The following is a 22,698-nucleotide window of genomic DNA, read 5'->3' on the forward strand; positions in this document are numbered from 1 at the left end:
CTGTATAATCATTCATTATATGCGTGCGTGCTTCACGTGTTCATTCGCATCTCCCCTTTAAACTCCATGAGGGTGGAAACCCTGTCTCTCTCGTTCACTAATACGGACCCAGTGCCTGGCACGTCATAGGTCTTCAGTAAATGTTTGCTGAAGAAAGGAAGCAACCCTAGCCAGAATCCTACCCTTTGACGAAATCTCCCTTTTGGTAAAAATGCCCAGTTTAGTGTGTGTACTCTGTGTCCTCACACGTGTTTTGTTTCATCCACTGGTATTATTAGCTCCTGAGGGCGGAAGTCACGTGCAGGGCGACTTCCTCTGTGTCTCCCGTGGTGCCGGGCGCAGTGCCCAGGCTCTGGTAGTTCAGGTGCTCAGTAAACACTCGTTCTGTGAGCCGGGGGCTTGGAGACTTGTTGCCAAGTCCTGCCCTTGGCTCAGTGTCATCTGGAAGTACTTAGGTGATAGAACCTTTCCAGTTCCCACTGCCAGGATTTTGTATTGCCATCTGGTGCCAAATAAATGCTCATATTTATTACCGATGTGTGCCTGATGTCTGTAGAGAAATCGTGTTGGGAAGCCCACTTATTTCCTTGACTTCTTAGAGCTGCTTTTTCCCACCGCCTCACAGGGCACACCCAGAGTGGGACACATCTTGTTTGGCCGCAAGGTCTTTTTAATGCCACCAGGTCCGCATTTGGGACGGGCCCACCTCCATTGTGGCCACAGGCAGCGGCCCCAAACACAGCTACCCGCACTGGGGTTCCTCATGGTCACAAGAGATGGAAGAGTCAAGTAGCGTCGGTCCTGGATTATTTAGATGACAAGAGGGAGGCTAGAGAAACACATTGAGTTGGAATGGGAGGAGATGCCAAGGATCGTAGAGTTCCCCATCTCGCATGGTCCAATTTGGATTGAAGGTTTTCCTGGCTGGGTGTAGATGGTAAGAGAATCCTCGGGCAGTGGACTGTGTAACCTGGGGAATCCTCGGGTGCGATATGTCTGCACCTGGAGAGGCAGGTGTACATGTGCAAGTGGGCTACAGAGGGTTAGAGAGGGGAAGTTCTGTAGGAGCTTTGTGGTGGGATAGCTGATGAGGACCCTGGGGGAGGGAAGCTTGTCTATGAACCTAGAGGAGGAAGAGCAAAGAGGGATGAAGTTGAGCTGAAGCATCACCGGGTGGAAAGAGGAACTGGCTGAAGAACTGAGGGCAAAGGCTGTAGGAGCAGGCTGGCCCCGGGTACCTCTGGAGGGAGGCCCTGGAGCAGTGAGTGGGAGGACAGCCTGTGGGAGCTGGGTGTGTTCAGGGCTTACAGAGCAGCATCTGCTGAGCTGGGCTCCCTGTCCTCCCCGCCCCGCCCTTGGATAAGGGCGTCAGGTTGAATTTCACAGCTCCGTGTCCTCTGCCAGGGGATTCTCTTCTAAAATTATCCCCGTTCTAGAACTGGGGGCGGTTCTTTGCTGCCCTCCCCCCATCCCATCTCCCGTGATAACGAAGAGAATAACAGGAAGAAATGGAGCAAGTGGGATATTCCGGTAGAAGGAGAAAGTGGTCTGAGGCAAAGATGTTAATAACAGCTCCAGCTGCCTGAACACAGTGCGTCTCCCAGGCCCTATGCTTGCAGCTTTACACCATCCTCCCACAAGTCAGGAGGGTGTAATCACCCTGGTTCTTCAGAAGAGGAAAATGAGGCTCAGAAACTTCAATTTATACAGAAGAAAAAGCTGTAGCTTTAAGGACACAGACTCCAGAATTAAATAGATTTTGAATACTGGCTTGTCCTTTTAAGGTATCAGAGACCTTGGCTAAGGTGCCTAACCTCACCCTTACTTAAACACGGGTAAATCGTTGCTGCCTTAAAAGAAGGAAGGATGCTACCTTCTGAGGATGAAGCGGGAGGATGCGTGGTGGATCACTTAGGGTTAACTCATTACAGATGCTGTTACCATCTCTGAGCGTCAACTTCAGTTTAATGACACAAGTTAACATTTGGCGCTCACTTTGGGGCTGCTGCTGCTACTGCTGCTGCTAAGTCGCTTCAGTCGTGTCCGACTCTGTGTGACCCCATAGATGGCAGCCCACCAGGCTCCCCTATCCCTAGGATTCTCCAGGCAAGAACAATGGAGTGGGTTGCCATTTCCTTCTCCAATGCATGAAAGTGAAAAGTGAAAGTGAAGTCGCTCAGTCATGTCCGACTCTTAGCGACCCCATGGACTGCAGCCTACCAGGCTCCTCCATCCATGGGATTTTCCAGGCAAGAGTACTGGAGTGGGGTGCCATTGCCTGCTCACTTTGGGGCAGACACTGACTTTTAACGTCTAAGGAAACAGAGGCCAGGATGGGTAACAATCTGTCAGCTTGAGTTCAACAATTTTGCTTCTGTGACTTTTTTTCTTAGCAAAAGGTTTGTGTTTTTTTTCCTCCCTCCTTACTTTTTGGGACTATAGATTTTCCCCACTGAGTTGTGAGGAGCCTGAGACCAAAAGAAAGACTATTCCATCTTAGCCCGTGTTGGGTAGAGAACAGGGGGAAAAGTGTACCATGTTCAAAAATCCAGAAGAGGGAGAAAGAGTCCTGTCCAGTGTTGGAAAGGCGTCATATGCAGGGGAGGGAAGGGACCAGGCCTTTGAAAGATCTGGGAGGCAAGGTTCAGTGAGCATAGAGGAAATGACTACCAGTGAGGACAACTACAAAGAAGGGTGTTCAGAGGAAGTTACAGTTGCCTGGGGGAAATTTCAGAAAGTTGGTGGTCATGGGTCCCATGCTAGGCTTGATGTGGAATGGGCAAGCCATGACTAAAAGCCTCTTAAGAAGAATATCATGGTGTATTGTCCAGCAGTTGGAAAGCCCAGACTTCAAGAGGTGGGAATCTGAAAACAAGGGTGTCACCCAGGGAGAAAGTTCCTGCTTAAATTGATTCGGGGATCCCAAGGAGCTGGGTCGTTCACAACCTTCTATACCTCAACACACTCCCACACACCTGTGTCCCGGACGGTCATTTCAGCAACCTTCCTTCAAATAGCAATTCCATAAGCCTATAGGTTTATAGGTTTTAAGCTTGGACCTCAAGAAAATCTATTAAAACCCCAAAGAATACATATCTTATTCAGTATACATATCATAGGTAAATGCATGGTTGTGAATTTGTTTCCAAATTTAGGAGCTTTTCAAAGGACTCACCAGAAACCCATCACTGGCCTTCCAAATAAAAGCACTGAGCCCATGGGGTGTTGGGGGTGGGATGGGCACAGTTTATATTTTATTGTTCTCTTGCAGGATGATAACCCAGGAGATTTTAATCTTTGAGCTAAGACTGAAGATCCTTACTCTCAAATGCTTACCCTTCAGAGCTAGCAGCTGGAGAGCTCCTTGACCCTCCTGATTTCAGAGTCTGGTTTTTAGAATTGCAGCTGGTGCTTCCAGGCGGCCTGGGGACTGGGAGGGTTTTCTTAATGCCCATGATCTTGCCTTCAAATTCTGGGATCCACACCCAGGACCTGATTTTCTCAGGAACACTGGAGAAATAAACAATTGTGTTAGATACCTGTTTCTTGGAATTATCAAGTTCCTGCAAAAACTGACTACTTTCAGGGGAGCCACCTCCACAAAGGGGTGGAAATCTCTTGTTTCTGAAGTCCCCTCCCTGCAAGAAAATAATTTCACTTTGGCAATCTATTTTCTTTCTTCTTAGCGATCTATTTTCCTATTAAAGTTTTTCTTTGGGGACTGTCCTAATGGTCCAGTGATTAAGAATCGCCTTTCAATGCTGGGGACATGGGTTTGATCCCTGGTCAGGGAACTAAGATTCCACATGCCACAGGGCAGTCGAGCCCATTCACCACAACTGAGCCCGTGTGCCTCAAAACTGGAGAAGCTGTGTGCCACAACGGAAGATCCTGCATGTCTCCATGAAGATCCCACATGCTGGAACCAACATTTGACACTGCCAAATAAACAGACAAATATTTTTTAAAAAATTTAAAAAAAGTGTTTCTTTCATCTCACACCAACCCATTAGATCTCTTTCATTTTCTGCCTGGGGAGAAGGGAGATGTTACAGAACGTTCAGGGCCTCAAATCACACATTTATCATCTTTGTGGGTAGATTACAGGTCTTCAGATTTATGTTAGAAAAGGTGCTCTTAATGGTATTCATCTTTCCACCTGCTTTGGACAGTCCCATTTAGCCTGGGACAAATTTCAATTGTAGACCAGACGTTCAGTGTCCCTACCCTGCAGTCCCTGGGACAGACCTTGCTTGGTGATGGATCCCAAACCACACATTGGCTCATGTTTATAGCTTTCCTTCAATAGCGAATAGTTCACAAGGGAAGAACTGTACTAGGAAAATTGGTCTAAAAAAAAAAGCATAATGCCAGACAGAGTAGTTTGGCCTTGGCCAAAAATTATTTATTGACCTGAAAAGGGAAGAATAGCAGGGTACTTCCCTGTCATCTCTTATGTCTGTCGGGCTCATCATGAGAAACGCCCACTCCCGTCTCTCCTTGGGCTCCCCCTATCCCTTGCCCCACTTCCGCTTCTCCCCCTGTTATCTCACCTGCCCTGACAGCCCTCCCAGGGATGCTCTGTGCTCTAAATGGAAGCTCAGTCCCTCCCTGAACATCCAGGCTGCTGGTGTGGCTGTCATGTGCCAGTCTGGGAAGTAGGAGAAATGCCAGAACCCAAGGCTATTACCCCTGTGCCCCACACCCAGTGGTGATAAAGGTGGGGTCAAGGGTATGACCCCAAAGCATCACTAGTGGCCTCTGGCAGACAAGAAAAGGCAGAGCTGGAGGAGAAAGCTGAACATCAGTTGGGTTGGGAGAGCTGGTCCGACAGATGAGGACTAAACCTGGGGGGCACCCAGAGCTGGAGACAAGCCCACAGGGGAAGATGGCAGAGAGGCACCGTTTAATCGCCCAGGTGAGCCACTCCCCAGTGTTTCTGGACTCTAGAATCACTCCACCCAGCTCCCAACCGCTACCTCCCCACGGAAGGATGGACTGACGGAAGAAAAGAGGGAGACTGCTTAGAGGGTGCAGACTCGGGGAGCACGCAGGTCCGAAAGCCTCAAAGCAGTCTTCCACCCTGATCTGGACGGTATTTATAGCCAGACCAGTGGCCTGGGGCTGGAATCCTCTTCCTGACTCAGGAGGGGGCCGGTGCCTGTCCTGCTGGGGGAATTCCCTGTGGGGCTGCTCCCCAGGTTCTTGTCCCCACCCCTCCCCCGCACGGCTCTCACACCTGCTTCGACCCCAAGCAGATCAGATGTGGCAGTGGGGGGGTCATGTGACGGAGAGATGGCTATAAATAGCCGGGGGTGGGCACTCTGCCCCAGACGCCTTGGGGACAGGCAGGAGGAGAGGCTTAAGGAGCTGTTCTGGGGGGAGTGTGGGGGCCAGCAGGCTGAGGCCTGGCCGGGGGCGGGGGCATGGAGCCGTCGGGGGCCCAGCAGCGTGGGGGCGAGCCCAGCTGGTGGGGCAGCGCCCCCCAATACCAGTACATGCCCTTTGAGCACTGCACCAGCTACGGACTGCCCTCCGAGGACGGGGGTCTGCAGCGCAGGCTCCGGAGGGACGCGGGCCCCCGCGCCAGCGCCCACCCCACACAGGTAAAGTCCTCAGAGGAGGGGGCGGTGGGGTCCAGGAGCCAGAGGAGCCACGGATCGGGGAAATGGAGAGGCAGGTGGCGAGAGGGGGCAGCGTGATCTTTCTAACTTAAAGTACATGGTCATGTGTTCCAAATATGAACATTCTTTAAAGGTCTGGGTTCAGCCCAGTGGGCACCTTCTATAGAGATACACGTGCACCTGAACACAAGCTTTACTAACTGAACCCCCCGAATCTGGGGTGGGGGAGAAGGCAGAGCCACACGTGGGTGCCGAGCCCGTGCTTACATAAGCTACACGAGGGGACTGGCAGAGGAGCCCACGCCTCTGTGTGCCCGGGCCATCCTCACGCCCTCACCCTGCACACAGGCACCACCAGATTCTCCCTTCCCACCCTCGGCAGAACACACACATGCACACTTCTGCAGAGGCAGAGAGGTGGGGATAAGGGGAGAAAATGGACAGAAGAGCGTGGTCAGTGATCCAAGACAGACCAGTGTCAAATGAGCAGAGGAAATGTAATCAAACTTGCAGGTGGGAGGATTCATCAAGTGAGGTCCCATGAGGTGGTAGCACCTGGAGAGATACAGAGCTCTGATCTCGGTGAGGTGGGGGTGGGGGGGGTGTTGGTGAACTAACTAGGGGTTTGTTGTTGTTCAGTCTCTCAGTCGTGTCCGACTCTGTGTGACCCCATGGACGGCAGCCCGCCAGGCTTCCCGGTCCTTCGCTGCCTCCTGGAGTTTGCTCAGACTCGTGTTCATTGAGTCGATGATGCCATCCAACCATCTCATCCTCTGTTGCTCTTTTCTCTTGCTGCCTTCAATCTTTCCCAGCATCAGGGTCTTTTCCAATGAGTCCAGGGTAAATATCCTTCAGGTGTAGACATTGAGGAAAGGGCAGTGATGGTGGGGGCATCCCTGAAGGACAGATTGGAAACTTGTTGCAGATAAATACCCAGGTTAAGTTCAGCATGAACGTGCCTGTAGAGGGACAGGAAGGAACCTGTCAGGGGCGGAGACCAGGAAATCAGGATTTAAAAATGTTTTAGCTGATGAGGGGTAGACTGTGGGCAGGGCAGGGGAGCTGAGGGCTAGGCTGGGGATCTCCGTGCTGGGGGTCCAGAGAATCCACATCTCAATCCTGACCTGGCCTGAGGATGGTGGGTGGGGGCAGTTCCTGGAGAATCAGCTGGGGGGCGAGGGCACAAAAGCCAGGGGAGGCTCCAGTGGTGAGTCAGAGCAGACTTCCTGGAGAAGGTAGCCCGGAACACAGTGCGGGGTTGGACAGGAAGACCCCCCACTTATGGTCCTGGGCTCTCTGTCCTCAGGTACGCGGTCTGAGTGGGATGTCAACTTAGTAAAGATGCAGCTACGGCGCCTTCTGGTGATGGCGAGCAAAGTGAGCACACCAGCACGAAGCTGAAGGGACTCAGGAAGTCAGGCTGGGCAGGTGCAAAGAGGGGGAGCTCGGACTTCCGTTTTCTCTGCTTAAATCTTATTATGGAAATTTCACACTTATACAAAAATAGAAAGAGTGGTGTAATGAATCCCCAAGTACCCCTTGCCCAGTGATTAATTATCAATTGTCAGCATCTTTGCATCCAACCTCCCATCCCCGGCCCTACACTCATGAATCCAGACAATATGTCCCTTTCAGCCTTGACTTCTCTTCCCCCTCCCAGCCCTACTCAGATGGTGAGTCCTAGTCCACCCAGCACAGATTTGGCTCTTTTATTTTTATTTTATAAATTTATTTATTTATTTGACCTCTTTGGGTCTTAGCTACGGCACACGGATCTTCCGTTGTGGCACATGGACTCTCTAGCTGTGGCTTGGGCTCCAGATGGTCTTCAGGCTCAGTAGCTGTGGCTTAGCTTGTGGGATCTTGGTTCCCTGACCAGGGGTTGAACCCGAGTCCCCTGCATTGCAAGGTGGCTTCTTCACCACTGGACCACCAGGGAAGTCCCCAGATTGGACTCTTTTAGTGTTTCCCAGCCCAGGTTTGGTGTGTAGCACCCGCTTCTCATCTCCTCCAGCCTGGGACCTGAGGTGGGTTGAGGTAGTCCATGTGCTGGCCCCCAAAGGAAGTGTCTTCTCTTGGGTCTGGGGAGGGCATAGAGGAAAACACGGCTCCCTTCAGTCACTAACCTCATCTCAGCGCAGGGTATTAATGCCTCCTGCTCAGGATTCAGGCATAAACTCTACTGCTCGTATTGTGAAATCAGATCTCCTCCACTCAGGCTCTCCGAGAACCAGCAACGTGGCCTGGCCTGACCCTGGCCCCAGAGGACAGAGTTAGTGTAGTGGAGGTGGGGCAGGCTAAAAGGAGTTAGGATACCTTGCACACATACAACACCCCAAACACACACGCTCTACTTCGGGAAGAAGTAGACTGACCTGCCTTTTGGGGGCTGGGTCCAGTTTGTGCCTACAAGCACGGGGAGGGGACGTGGATGGGTCTTCTCTAAGCCTGGTAGGGCGTCCGAGGAGCCTCATTAAAGCTAGATACCCAAGGCCAAGAGCCACCAGGAGTTACCTGCTAGCCTGTCCTCACCCCGTCCATGTCAGTGTGAGGGGGGTCCAGGGAAGCGACAGAGGGGCCAAGAAGCAGGAAGCAGTGACACACAAAACATGTCATTGACGCAGATGCCCAGTCTTAGCACAGTTCTCGTATCCCTGCTTCAGAGTAGGAATTGGTTCCCTTGCTGAAGGCTGCTGTTGAGAGAGATGAGTACAGATGGGCAGGAGTGTGGATGGATGGACAAGGGTGAGGAGTGGGAACTGTGTGGATGGATGGTGGGGAGTAGAGGGCATTGATGACCCAAGTGACCCTGCATGAGGCCATCAACACACAGGATTTTTAAAAATCTATATATTTTTGATTGGAGGATCACTGCTTTACAATGTTGTGCTGGCTTCTACTGTACATCAACATGAATCAGCCATAGGTGTACATAGGTCCCCTCTGTCTTGAACCTCCCTTCCACTTCCCACCCCATCCCACCCCTCTAGGTTGTCACAGGGCACCAAACACCCAGGATTTTAAAAAGCTGTTTGTTCGATTTATCTGTGGGTCTATATGAAGTGAAGTGAAGTCGCTCAGTCGTGTCCGACTCTTTGCGACCCCATGGACTGTAGCCTACCAGGCTCCTCCGTTCATGGGATTTTCCAGGCAAGAGTACTGGAGTAGGTTGCCATTTCCTTCTATATACTTCCTCCTATTTCTTTTGACTTTTCAACGAGACAGACCTTTCCCATCTCCCTCTATCCAGATCTATGGCCATCACAAAGGGCAGTTCTCAGGCAAGGAGCAGGACAACGAGATGCCCAAGACGATGGGCTCCAGCGCTTCCATGGACAGCAAGGACGAGGATCACTATTCTAAATGTCAAGGTGACGGGGACAGGGGAATGGAGGTGTCTGGAGAGGAAAGAGGTACAGGGATTAGGGTAGTAACTCTGAAGACTTGTTGTGTATTTCTGACTCACGGTCCCCATCTGCACACCAAAGCCCTCCTCCAAGGAAAAGACACGGCTCCCATGTCCTTCTCACACTACCTTCCCACCATCCCTCCCACACAGCCCCAAGAAACCAGAGTTTAGAAGGGAATCAAGTAGCCAGAGAGGAATTGGACTCTGGTGCCTTCTGAAGGGCAGAGAGGTGAGAAGGAACTCAGGGAATGAGATGTACAGACCAGAGCCCTAGAGGCCCTCAGCTCCCAGCCCTAAGCCGCACACCCAGAGCAGCGACTGGTTACCTGCTCCTCTGTTCTTTCTTTTCCTAGATTGTATGCACCGCCTGGGACTTGTGGTGAGAAGAAAGTTAGGGGAAGACTGGATCTTTCTGGTGCTTCTGGGGCTCCTAATGGCTCTGGTTAGCTGGTGCATGGATTATGTCAGTGCCAAAACGCTTCAGGGTAGGTGTAACGTGGCCCTTTGCCCCCCTAGCCCTCCCCACACTGCGGTTGTTCTAGAGTTTCCACCTAGGGTAAGCTGGGGGAGCTTCGGGATGGTGCTCAGAGAAGAACAGGTGTGACGCTAGTCCAGGGACACCAGACCCAGATCCATTTTCCCTGTCCCTTTCTATCAGCCAGGCTGTGGGCACCTCTCTCGTAGGGTGACCAGCTTGTGCTAGTTTTCCGAGGGCTTTGCAGTTCGGGCAACTGGAAACATGTGGAGTCCCAGGAGCCCCTCGTGCCAGGGTAACAAGTGGCTGGGTGCCCACAGTCTCTAAGGAGGTGCCCTCACTGTGGTTTGCTGCACTGTGGTCCACTCGACTGCCCACAGGTGGTGGGAACTCGAATGGGTCATGTCACCTCCCCCGGCTCAGATCCCCCCACGAGTCCAGTGAGAATAGAGCCACTTCTGAGGTCCAGTGGGGACACTGGCCACTCGAGCATGCTCTTAGCACGGCTCTCCCCGCTGCGGGCGTCGGGGCGCTCCGACACGCGGTCCATCCTCGTAATACTGAGCCCGGACGCCTGTTTCCGCAGCCTACAAGTGGTCCTACTACCAGATGCAGCCCAGCCTGCCTCTGCAGTTCCTGGTCTGGGTCGGCTTCCCCCTAATCCTCATCCTCTTCAGCGCCCTCTTCTGCCAGATCATCTCTCCCCAGGCTGTCGGTGAGAATTTCCCAGATCCCACCTCGGCACGCTATCACCATAACCCACAGCATCTCAGGGGTCTGTAGACCTCGCACGCCCCTCCTCCCCTCCCTCCCAAGCCTGTTTTCCGCTTTGCCACTGTCCCGCTCTCCCCGCTCACCAACCCCCAGCTCCCATCCCCGCCACCACAAGACCTCTCGCTCCATCCCCATGTCCACTGTCTGGATGTCCATCTACCTTTAACCTCCAGCTTAAACTTGCACATAATCACTTAAAACAACAACAACAACAAAACAACAACACGCTTTTAGGCTCTGGAATCCCTGAAATGAAGACAATTCTTCGCGGGGTGGTCCTGAAGGAGTATCTCACCCTTAAGGCCTTCGTGGCCAAGGTAGTGGCCCTGACCGCAGGACTGGGCAGTGGCATTCCTGTAGGGAAAGAGGTAAGACTCGTTTCTGCGGGGTGAGCTGGGCAGGCCCTCCAGCAGAGGGCGCCACAGAGTCTAGAGGGAGCTGGTGGGGGTGGGGAGGTTGGGACCATAGGGATTCCTAGGGTATCAGGGAAGGTCCTCACCCTGGGGCACAACGACAAAAAAACATCAGAGCTGGGAGTAGCTTAGAGCAGAGTCACCTTTGGGGCAATCACTACTGGCATCTGAGTAATTCTTGGTTCTAGGGGGCCGTCCTGTGCATTTGTAGGATGATTAGCAACCTCCCCAGCCTGTCCCTCCTACAAGCCAGCTGCAGCCACGCGTTATGACAATCGGAAAGTCTCCAGACATCGCCAGATGTCCCCTGGGGGCAGAATCTCCCCCAGCTGAGAACCACTGCCTTAGAGACAATCCAGACAAACCCTGTGAAAACTGAGACCTAAAAGAGGCTGTGCTTTTTTTTCAAGGTTACTTGTAACCTTGTAAGAAGTTACATGTAACTTCTTGCCCTGCTGCAACCAGAGTAATCTTTTAGAAATGGTATCAGAAATAACTGCCCTCTGGTTAGGAACTTCAAATAACTTTTCACTTCTTTTTTTTTTTCTTTTGGCCATTCAACATATGGGATCTTAGTTCCCCGACCACCAATCAATCCTACACCCCCTGTGGTGGAAGTACAGGGTCTTAAAACCACTGGACCACCCCGAGAAGTCCCTCCATTCCTTTCAAAATGAAGTCCAAACTTATTTCCCAGAGCCTGTGGTGATTAGGCTCCTCTCTGTCCTCCAAGGCTACTCCTCCTTCCGGTGCTGGAATGACAAGGCAGTTTCTGCCGCTCAGCCACCAAGTCTGCCCCCCTCCAGGTTCTTGTACTTGCTGTGCCCTCAGCCTAGAGCATTCTTCTACTGAGAACCCCGTGGCTTCTGCCTTCAGGTCCATCAAGGCCCTACTCAGCTGTGACCTTCCCCACCCCACCCTTGTCTTTCCTCTCTCTTCTGGTGTTCAGCCACTCAGTCGTGTCTGACTCTTTGAGACCCCATGGACTGCAGCACGCCAGGCTTTCCTGTCCTTCCCTATCTCCCAGAGTTTGCTCAAACTCATGTCCATTGAGTCGGTGATGCCATCCAACTACCTCATCCTCTGTCGTCCCCTTCTCCTCCTGCCTTCAATCTTTCCCAGCATCAGGGTCTTTTCCAATGAGTCAGTTCTTCGCATCAGGTGGCCAACATATTGGAGCTTCAGCTTCAGCCTCAGTCCTTCCAGTGAATATTCAGGACTGATTTCCCTTAGGATAGACTGGTTGGATCTCCTTGTAGTGCAGAGGACTCTCAAGAGTCTTCTCCAACACCAGTTCAAAAGCATCAGTTCTTCAGCACTCAGCCTTCTTTATGCCCAACTCTCACATCCATACATGACCACAGGAAAAACCATAGTTTTGACTAGTCAGTTTCTTCACAGCCTCTAGAATTTTCTGAAATGATAATGTGCTGGGCATCACCTCCCTTCCTCCCTGGGTTGATCCTCTGCGAAGGCACAGCTTCTATCTTAGCTGTATTTCTAGCCCCTGGTGGTGTCCGGAGCAACCGATGTCTGTCCAAGAATGCCACCAAGCCCCCCCACCCGACCCCTGGCCCTGACCCCTCGTCCCCCTCCTCTCTCCCAGGGCCCTTTTGTTCACATTGCCAGCATCTGCGCGGCCATCCTCAGCAAATTCATGTCGGTGTTCTGTGGGGTGTATGAGGTAAGGCTGAGAAGGGCAAAGGAGGTGGGGCTGTGCGCGCTGGAGGCCCGGGGCTGGGCTGCCTTGGCCGCGATGCTGAGCCGGGCACTGCGCTAATCCCCGCTCCCGCAGCCTGCATCCACGTGCCCCCGGCCCGCCTCTTCCAGCCACAGGATGCCGCTGTTTAAGCCCTTGCTGGTCCCTTGACACCCTCCCTCCCCTATCCGGCCCCTGCCTCAGGGTTGGGGGAGGTCGCACATGGTCTGCTCCGCCGCTGGCCACCATGTCAGTTACCCTCCGCGATTCCCTCGGGGGCCGCCCCGTCCCTTTGTAGTTCCTGGTCCTCCACCCCGCGTCTCGTGCGCTCCAGCCGCGCCCTAGCCCTCCACTGCCTCGTCCCCGCGCTCCTCTGTTGCAGACCGTGCCTGGGCAGCTTGACCTCCTGGTGTCGGCCTGCGCTGTGGGCGTGGGCTGCTGCTTCGCAGCCCCTGTCGGAGGCAAGTTTCACTTCCTCCCTATCCCAGTTGGCCTGAGGGGTTGTGGAGGGGGGTGCTCTCATAAGCTTTGGGGTGGGCTGGGGGTGAGGGACTGCTCGCGGAAGGGGGATGGAGGTGGGCCTTTCAGGGAGTGACCCTGAATCACATCCCGAATCACTCACTTTCTTAAACCAGAGAGCTGTGTGTTCTTTTAGAAGCAGCTGGCTCGCTCTTGCCATTTGCCAAAGCCCTTTCCTGTTAATACTTCTGGCCCCGATTGTCCCCAGCCCCCCTCTCTGGTGACCATTTAGGCTTACCTGCCTTCTGTAAATTTACCTAACCGGTTCATTTTCTATGTCTGGCTTTGCGCTATGAGATCAATTCCTGTTTGCCAAACTAACTGAGTTTCTCTTGGCCTGGGATGGCACTGGGGAGATGAGGTCCCTGTGATGGGTTCCCTGTGACTCAAGTCTCTCCTTCTCTGTCCCCCCTCCTTGCCTGTTCTCCTTCCTCTCCTGCCCACCTTCCTCTCCCTGCCTCTCGACCTCTGTCTGTCTCTCCGCCTCTATCTGTCCCCTAGTAGCAGCCATACTATTACACTGACATGCTGACGGTGGGCTGTGCCGTGGGAGTCGGCTGCTGTTTTGGGACACCTCTTGGAGGCAAGTGATGTACCCGCTCCTGCATCAGTGCACTTGCCTGTTCTTGCTCCCAAAATGGTTACTGCCAGCATCCCCAAGTTTGAGTATTACCAGTTTAAACAAGGGTAAAGCCAGATAGCTTTTAGTGAGCATTTACTATGTGCCGGCAGTGTTCTAAAGACTTTACATCCCTTCCTGCCCAGAGCTGTATGAGGTTGATATTAAAGAGAGAGAGTAAGTGACTTGCTGTTAGTAAGTGGGAGAACAAGGAAGGAAAACCGAGGTGGCCTCTGTGGGACCCCTACTTACATTGTGTTTGTGAGTGCTCAGTTGTGTCCGACTCTTTGCGACCCCATGGACTGTAGCCCTCCAGGCTCTTCTGTCCATGGGATTTCCCAGGCAGGAAAACTGGCATGGGTTTCCATTGCCATTTCCTCCTCCAGGGGCTCTTCTGGACCCAGGGACTGAATCCACTCACGTCTCTGTGTCTCCAGCATGGGCAGGCGGATTCTTTACCACTGTGCCACTCGGGAAGCTAGACGGCCTTTTGTATTGTTGGATATTTTTGCCCTTCACTTATTACACTTCTAACAGGGGAATTCTGTGTACATTTTTTTTCTTTTTTGCTCTTTAATCATTCATTTTTTTGGTTGTCATTTTTTAAATTGAAGTGTAATTGACATCTCTATCTAGTTGACATCTGTATGTATTTTCTTCTCCAAAAGAAGACTTACCTTTGCTTGTATCTTGTTAAGGGCATGGGAGTTTCAGTTCAATTCAGTCGCTCAGTTGTGTCCGACTCTTTGTCACCCCATGGACGGCAGCACTCCAGGCCTCCCTGTCCATCACCAATTCCTGGAGCTTACTCAAACTCATGTCCGTAGAGTTGGTGATGCCATCCAACCATCTCATCCTCTGTCGTCCCCTTCTCCTCCCACCTTCAATCTTTACCAGCATCAGTGTCTTTTCAAATGAGTCTGTTCTTCACATCAGTTGGCCAAAGTATTGGAATTTCAGCTTCAGCATCAGTCTTTCCAATGAATATTCAGGACTGGTTTCCTTTAGGATAGAATGGTTGGATCTCCTTGCTGTCCAAGGGACTCTCAAAAGTCTTCTCCAACACCACAGTTCAAAAGCATCAATTCTTTGGCGCTCAGCTTTCTTTATAGTCCAACTCTTACATTCATACATGACTACTGGAAAAACTATAACTTTGAGTAGACGAAGCTTTGTTGGCAAAGTAATGTCTCTGCTTTTTAATATGCTGTCTAGGTTGGTCATAGCTTTTCTTCCAAGGAGCAAGTGTGTTTTCATTTCATGGCTGCAGTCACCATCTGCAGTGATTTTGGAGCCCCCAAAAATAAAGTCTGACACTGTTTCCACTGTTTCCCCATCTATTTGCCATGAAGTGATGGGACCAGATGCCATGATCTTCGTTTTCTGAATGTTGAGTTTTAAAACAACGTTTTCACTTTCCTCATTCAGTTTCATCAAGAGATTCTTTAGTTCTTCTTCACTTTCTGCCATAAGGGTGGCATTATCTGCATATCTGAGGTTATTGATATTTCTCCTGGCAATCTTGATTCCAGCTTGTGCATCATCCAGTCCAGCATTTCTCATGATGTACTCTGCATATAAGTTAAATAAGCAGGGTGACAATATACAGCCTTGAGTTGACATACTCCTTTCCTGATTTGGAACCAATCTGTTGTTCCATGTCCAGTTCTAACTGTTGCATCTTGACCTGCATACAGATTTCTCAGGAGGCAGGTCAGGTGGTCTGGTATCCCCATCTCTTGAAGAATTTTCCACAGTTTGTTGTGATCCACACCGTCAAAGGCTTTGGCATAGTCAATAAAGCAGAAGTAAATGTTTTTCTGGAACTCTCTTGCTTTTTCTATGATCTAATGGATGTTGGCAGTTTGATCTCTGGTTCCTCTGCCTTTCCTAAATCCAGCCTGAACATCTGGAAGTTCACGATCTGCTGAAGCCTGGCTTGGAGAATTTTGAGCATCACTTTGCTAGCATGTGAAATGAGTGCAATTGTGCGGCAGTTTGAGCATTCTTTGGCATTGCCTTTCTTTGAAGTTTGAGCATTCTTTGGCATTGCCTTTCTTGGGAGTTTAAGTGGACCTTATTTAGGTTAATGTATGTGTGTGCTCAGTCGTGTCCAGCTCTTTGCAACCTCATGGACTGTGGCCTGCCAGGCTCTTTTGTCCACAGGATTTTCCAGCAAGAATACTGGAATGGGTTGCCATTTCCTCCTCCAGGGGATCTTCCTGACCCAGGGATGGAACCTATATCTCCTGCATTTCTTGCATTGGCAGGCAGTTTCTTTACCACTAGCGCCACCTGGAAATACATTTAGATGAATAGTCAGCTTTCTTTTTATTTTGGGCATGCTGCACAGCATGCAGGATCTTAGTTCTCAGACCAGGGATTGAACCCGGCCCCCTCATTGGCAGTGCAGAATCTGAACCACTGAACCACCAAGCAAGTGCCAATGGTCAGCTTTAGATGAGGACTACAGATGAGAATTAAAGGCTCATTTTTCCTTGACTGCAATGTAAGTTGAGTTTAGCACTTTCCTACCGTTAAACAAAGGGCAACTTTTCAGACTTTTCCTTGTCCTGGATGACTAACAAGTGTGCATGGTCAGAGACAGCTGCTGTATCTGTTTATTTACTCATTGGTAACAGTTGTAACCAGATTAACAGAGCAAGGATTATATAGATCACTGGTTGGATTCATTGGTGATAAAAAAAGATACCATGTTAACAATTGGAAAAGCAGAATTGCAGGAAAAGCATCTGCTTCATAAATGCACCAGCTGTTAGAGGTATCTTTCAATTATGAAAATGTAGTCAGTCCTTTCATAGAAGAGTCTTCGGGAAACCAAGATGACTTGGCTCAGGAATGATACATGTATAAACATTAACAGTTAATGAAAATGTACCATGCTCACTTGAACTGATGCTAAAGCAACGCACACAGCATCAGGGACATGGGCTGGCAAACGAGCTAGCTGGCATCCTGCTTGCACTACTGTGGTCAGCTCTTGTCATTAAAGTCAGTGTCCCCGGCAGTGAAGGCTAGCCTGTTGGAATTTCTGCACAAGTTCACGTGTTCACACTACATTTATACCCACTCTCACCTTTATTGAGTCTTTTGCCTTATAAATCCAGAAGGTCTGAAGAACACTTTTAGAAGGTAGCATTTTTTGTTGTTTTGTTTTTAATCCAGATTCTTTTAAAGTGAAGAGAATATGATTTTTTTTTTTTTTTTTTGCATAATACTAGAACTTCTGGGATGAATGAGGAAGGTTCTTCATGATCCTGTCTAGACACTGGGAGAGGCAAATAGTTAAGTTACATATAAAGCATGGCTCTTGACATAAGTTGACATAAGAAAATGTTAAGCATTGAAAAGTTAAAATGTTTTGTTTTTAGGATATTAGTAGTAAGTGGCAAATATTAAATGAACTTGCAGATAACCTTATTTGATAGCTATATTTTACAAATATGGATTAATTCTAAAAGAAAAAAAAATTAGTCTTAGAGTAATTTATTCACTCTGTAGTCAACTCTTAATGCCTTACACTGATGAAATCTACTTCAACATTTGGCTGAAACGACTCCATATATGCCCTCTGCCGTGAGCAGAGGCAGCACCTCTGGGTGCTATGCTGGTTACTATGCTTGCAGGTACCCACAGCAGAAAGGGTAGACAGGAAGGCCAGCAGACCATCACAGCCCACTCAGAGAAGCATCCAAGTGGCAGCCTGGGCAAAGTGCAAAGAATATTCTGGAGAGAAGAAACAGCATTGCACAGTCAAGACATTCAGGAATAGAATGTCAATACATGAGCATTGCTAGAGGACACAGGGGAAGAAATGACAGGAAATGAGTCTGGACAGGTACCTGGGGGGTGATTCATGAAGGTCATCATAGGAAAGGCTCAATAATGTCAGTTTCATTCATTCTCTAGGCTAGAGTTTGCCTGAATATGTTGTACAGAACACAGTTCATGGTGTTAGTAGACATAACATATAAACAGTGTTCCAAGATCAGATACGTTGGAAAGTACTGTGTTGAATAGATAGTTTTTTAAGCAGGAAGAGTTCTCAGAACGTTCAATACGCTGACATGCCCTGTGAATATCCCATGTGTGGCTCAAAGACAGTATTTCCCACAGAATCCTTTTTGCAAGAACCCTCTTTAGGGAACTCGTAGTATCTCATGGACCCGACTTTGGGAAATGCTGTCGTGGGTGAAGGGGAGTCGGGGAAGAGTTTCAAACAAGATAGTGACACGGCCAGCTTTGGCCAGACAGAACTGGCCTGTGGATTAACAGGATTTATCCAGGATTAACAAGAAGACTATTGTCATAGTCCTGATGATGCTAGATGGTGAGAGACTGAACTGGGCAGAGGCAGAGGGGATAGAGAACAGGATGACATATAAGGGTGAGAGAAAAGAAAATGAATGGGACCTGGTGGCTGATTTATGTGAGGTTATGAAAGATAAGAAAGGAGGAGGAATCTAGGCTAACTCTCAGTTTTATAAGGAGGAACATGCGGTGGAGAGTGGTATTGCAAGCAAGATAGGGAATATAGGAAGTGAAACAGGTCTAAGAGAGTTGATAAATTTCGCTTTGAATACATTGAGTTTGAAGTTCCTGCAACATCTCCAAGTGATGTTAAATAGGCAGCTGGCTTGCTGAGTCTGGAGTCCAGGAAAGCTCAGCTTCATGCTGAGCTGAAAGCATGGCTTTGTCAACCCGTCGGTTAGCATGGGGGTGGTAATTAAAGCCGTTGGCATAAATGAAGTTGAAAAAGTGGATCTACGAGTCGCAAGAGTCAGAGACCAAGGCCCGTGGTGCCAGAGGAGGAGACAGAGAGGAGCCTCCAGGGTGGGAAAGAGAGCAACGTTATAGAACCTAGGAGACCAGAGAGTTTCCAAATGCTGTTTGTGTTTTTTAATGCTTTGTTTCCTTTTAGCGGCACATTTTCTGTTTGGCTCAGGCAAATATGAAAATTCACTCTCGCTCCGAAGTACACAGTGACAGACTGTTACAGAACGTGTCCCAGAACTCGGGAAGGGAAATCTAGCCTAGGATTTCAAAAGCTGGTCGTCAAATATTCGTAAGTTGGATAGTTTACATTTCGAGCCAACTTTGGTTTTGTTCAGTTCAGTTCAGTTGCTCAGTTGTCTCTGACTCTTTGTTACTGGTGAAGAAAAGGAGCAGTTTGTTCTGCCTGATGCCCCCGACCTCCGACTCCCCAAATCCTCCTTCTAGGCCAAGAGAGCAGCTGCCAAACCTGATGAGATTTGGGGAGCGGGGTGGGGGCCAGGGGTGGTTGGCAAAGGGCTGTCCCTCAGATTCCCTGTTTTCTGAAATTCCACCCATCAATGATCCCTTGCTCTTTTTCTTCCTTCCCCTGTCCCCCATCTCCCCTCCTTCCCCTCCCCTCCTCTCTCTTCTCCTCTCATCCATAGGACAAGGCTTTGAACCCTGATGATGTACCAGGCACATAGGTGTTAGGTGTTGGGAATCCAAAGAACCTTCAGTCCCAGGGGGACCGCAGAGATGTAAATAGAGAACTACCTCTGAAAGTGCTAACACGTGCTGTGATGGCCCAAATTCCCAGAAAACAAGGAAAGGGAGGGACTGTTTTTACCTGCAGAGGGGGACTGGGGATCCCAGAGAGGGGGGACTGGTTCCCAGAGAAGGGGAACCACAAGGTATCCTCTGCCCAAGTGCAGCAGCTGTTGCACCTGGCAGCAACCACTAGGCCACCCTCGCTGTGGCATAAATGACTTCCTATTGCCACTGACTGTCACCTGCAGCAGAAAGGGCTGGAATCCTGAGAAATCAAGAGACGTGACTTTTGGAACCTAGAACGGGGGAAGGAAATGGCTCGGATGTGAGAGGCCACCAGAAATGGGAAGCAGGTGGCATGGTTGCGGGGGTGGAGGGGGCGTTCTTGGCCGACCAGTAGCCACAGAGAGCAAGGGACAGGAACCTGACCTAGTTCACAAGCTTTCCTGGGGCCAGGGCTCTTTCCACTCAGGCAGTTATAGGCTGCATTTCTTGTTTTCCGTCTTCAGCTCTGGTAAAGATGAGGCTTAGCCAAGTGTTAGGTAATTCTGTTGTCAGTTTCCAGTTTGCATCTAATCACAGTCTTCTCCCCGACTCATGGTATGTGTAAAGATTATTTTCTTTGCATCTCTTGAGTCCTTTATGCCCTTGTTAGCTTCCTTCCTTTGTTTCCACCAGCTCTTGCTGTTTTTCTGTTTATTTACCTTCTCATTTCTGCTCCAGCATCTACTCTCAGAAACAGGGCAACTTAGGATTCTGAATTAGCTTGCCTTCTACCTCACCCTCCTTTCTTGAGCATAATGGTTTGTAACTTCTTTGAGCTTCTTGGTATCCTCCCCCCTGGATCTGGTCCTTTTAAGTCAGGTTTTTTACATTTTAATTAGAAAAAAATATTAATGAACCCTCTCTTGGAATACTGAGTACTGTCAGCTCTTACAAAGTCCCTTCCTTTTTGTTTTTCTTATTTCTTCCCTAAAAGTTGCAGGGTACATGACACATGGGAGAAGGGAGGAGAGATTGCAGGGGTGGGGGCGTTATGGGGTAAATCTTGAGCTCTGCTTGGTACTCTGATGAGCACTCATTCTAGAAGCTTTCCCTCTTGTAACTTTTCTGCAGAAAATTTTCAGATCCCTGTGGATATCAGACGACCATGAATTCCACCCAGCCTTGATTTCAAAGGGGTGGAGCAGGCACAACCATCATGTGTTGTGGGTTACACCCCCCTGGTTGCCCATTTCTCTGTGTCTTGTTGAACCATCTCTCTAGTCTGCAAAAACTGCTAGCATGGGCAGGTATATGGTTTAGAGCATGGCACACTCCAAGAGACCATCCGTTCCCACTACTGCTCCCCCCTCGTGGCTCAAGGAGCCAAAGCTCCTGGGGTCCCCGGGGTGGGGGTATGGGGGAGAGCCTCACCCCTGGCCTGCACCTGACCTGACTTCCTTGCCCCGTAGGAGTGCTGTTTAGCATTGAGGTCACTTCTACCTACTTCGCTGTGAGGAACTACTGGCGAGGATTCTTTGCAGCCACGTTCAGCGCCTTTGTTTTCCGAGTGCTGGCCGTGTGGAACAAGGATGCTGGTAACATGGGAAGCATCATCTGGGGAGTGGGACAAGGCCCAAGGGTATAGAGGGCAAAGGTACAGGTCGTGGAGTAGGGTTGTTGTTTAGTTGCCAAGTCGTGTCTGACTCTTCTGCGACCCCATGGACTGTAGCCCACCAGGCTCTTCTGTCCGTGGAATTTTCCAGGCAAGAATACTGGAGTGGGCTGCCATTTCCTTCTCCAGGGGATCTTCCTGATCTAGGCATCGAATCTGCATCTCCTGCCTTGGCAGGCGGATTCTTTACTGCTGAGCCGCCAAGGAAGCCCATTTCTGCCAGTAGTGTTAGAAAAAAGAAATAGAAGAGGGGACAGTAGGTTTGGAGGAAACTTTAATCCTTAAGGCTGATGACCTTGGGTCCTCCTCGATGGCTTCTGTGACACTCCCACCATGACCTTGGCCTTTCCATCCTGTAGTCACCATCACAGCCCTCTTCAGAACCAACTTCCGAATGGACTTCCCCTTTGACCTGCAGGAACTCCCAGCCTTTGCGATTATCGGGTCAGTGGCTGCTCTGGGAGTGGGGTTGGGGGGGGCGGGGCAGGGCTGGGGCAAAGCTTTGGATTGGAAAGGACCCAAGCTGGGAAGGTGGCGTGGGCATGGGTAAGGTGGAAATTGTTGGGGGGGAGGTGGGTAGAAAGGGCAGGTGGAGGCCTGGTATTTGCTTCCTTGCAGTGGCCAGGGCCGAGGGATGAGGGTTTCATTTCTGTATGGCTTACACCCTCAGGATTTGCTGTGGGTTCCTGGGAGCTGTGTTTGTGTATCTGCATCGCCAAGTCATGCTCGGTGTCCGAAAGCACAAGGTCCTCAGCCAGTTTCTGGCTAAGCAGTGAGTCACCGCCCTACCTGTTTACTCTCTGGTTTCTCCAAGAGTTCCTCCCTTTTAATCTTGGCCGAAGGCGTTAAATGCCTTTCAGTGGCTTGTGATAAAATATAGAAGCCCGGATACCCTACTAGGGACGAGCAGTGTGGTTTCCCCTTTAAAGATTGCTTATTGGTGGAGAGAGTGCTCCGTCTAATGGCCTGAGACCACGGGGGAACGCCAGGAAACTTCAGATTTCCAGGGTGTGGCAACCACTGTGGGTTGGCCCAATTAGGATGAGGATTAATTCTAAGTAATTAATCCTGTTTCTTTTCCAGCCGCCTGCTCTATCCTGGAATCGTCACCTTTGTCATCGCTTCCTTCACCTTTCCACCAGGAATAGGGCAGTTCATGGCCGGAGAGGTCAGCTCCAAGGGTGACCTTTGAGGGTGGGGGGTCAGATCACTGAGCACATGACTGAGACTAAACCAGGATGGGGCCACGTGGAAAAGAGGAAACAGCGGAGGTGACCCTCAGGCTTCGAGCATACGTGCTTTTGCCCACGGATGCCATCTCTCCCTGAGAAAAAAGAGGAAAGGGACCCATGAAAAATGAGACCGGGGAATCGGTTCTCTTTAAAAAAAATGGAAGCACCGAACATCCCTGCAGAACTGCTCCCTTTTGCTTCCTCCTCTCATAGCTGATGCCTCGGGAAGCCATCAGTACCCTGTTTGACAACAATACGTGGGTAAAACATATCGGGGACCCTGAGAGCCTGGGCCGGTCAGCTGTGTGGATCCACCCCAAAGCCAGTGTTGTTATTGTCCTTCTCCTCTTCTTCATCATGAAGGTACCTCTCCCTACACCCCTGACTCCCTGAGCTTCTGTTTTCAACCTACGAACCAGGGTTTGCATAACGGGTGTGTGGGTGTGTGGGTGTGTGTGTGTGTGTGTGTGTGTGTGTGTGTGTGTGTGTGTGTACTCCTTCGTATCTGACTCTTTGCGACCCCAAGGACTGTAGCCCACCAGGCTCCTCTGTCCATGGGATTTCCAGCTGCCACTTCCTTCTCCGCATCTGTAGTCTCCTGCATTGGTAGGCAGATTCTTTACCACTAGTGCCACCTGGGAAGCCCTTTACCATCTGAGCCACTAGGGAAGCCCCTTTGCATAAGGTAGGGAAGGGTACAACTTGGCCTGGTCTTTGTCCAGCCTAAAAAGAA

The 22,698-nt window shown here is 50.3% G+C and overlaps 1 protein-coding gene across 2 annotated transcripts in view; it reads left to right on the plus strand.

Annotated features, from left to right (window-relative positions):
• The first annotated feature begins 5,331 nt into the window (after positions 1 to 5,331).
• The window catches only part of CLCN1 (chloride voltage-gated channel 1), a 37,610-nt gene continuing 20,243 nt past the window's right edge, over positions 5,332 to 22,698 (plus strand). The window contains exons 1-12 of one of the 2 annotated variants that reach the window (XM_059885551.1): positions 5,332 to 5,606; positions 8,875 to 8,995; positions 9,387 to 9,518; positions 10,095 to 10,223; positions 10,517 to 10,650; positions 12,302 to 12,379; positions 13,418 to 13,496; positions 20,531 to 20,656; positions 21,093 to 21,177; positions 21,404 to 21,505; positions 21,817 to 21,901; positions 22,179 to 22,328. In XM_059885551.1, coding sequence (XP_059741534.1) covers positions 5,427 to 5,606; positions 8,875 to 8,995; positions 9,387 to 9,518; positions 10,095 to 10,223; positions 10,517 to 10,650; positions 12,302 to 12,379; positions 13,418 to 13,496; positions 20,531 to 20,656; positions 21,093 to 21,177; positions 21,404 to 21,505; positions 21,817 to 21,901; positions 22,179 to 22,328 — 1,401 coding nt within the window. In that variant the 5' untranslated portion in view covers positions 5,332 to 5,426. The remainder of the gene's footprint in view (positions 5,607 to 8,874; positions 8,996 to 9,386; positions 9,519 to 10,094; positions 10,224 to 10,516; positions 10,651 to 12,301; positions 12,380 to 13,417; positions 13,497 to 20,530; positions 20,657 to 21,092; positions 21,178 to 21,403; positions 21,506 to 21,816; positions 21,902 to 22,178; positions 22,329 to 22,698) is intronic. The other variant, NM_001143871.1, reaches the window with a different exon arrangement.

This window comes from Bos taurus, chromosome 4 (assembly GCF_002263795.3).
Source record: "Bos taurus isolate L1 Dominette 01449 registration number 42190680 breed Hereford chromosome 4, ARS-UCD2.0, whole genome shotgun sequence".
In the NCBI taxonomy this organism is placed as follows: domain Eukaryota; kingdom Metazoa; phylum Chordata; class Mammalia; order Artiodactyla; family Bovidae; genus Bos; species Bos taurus.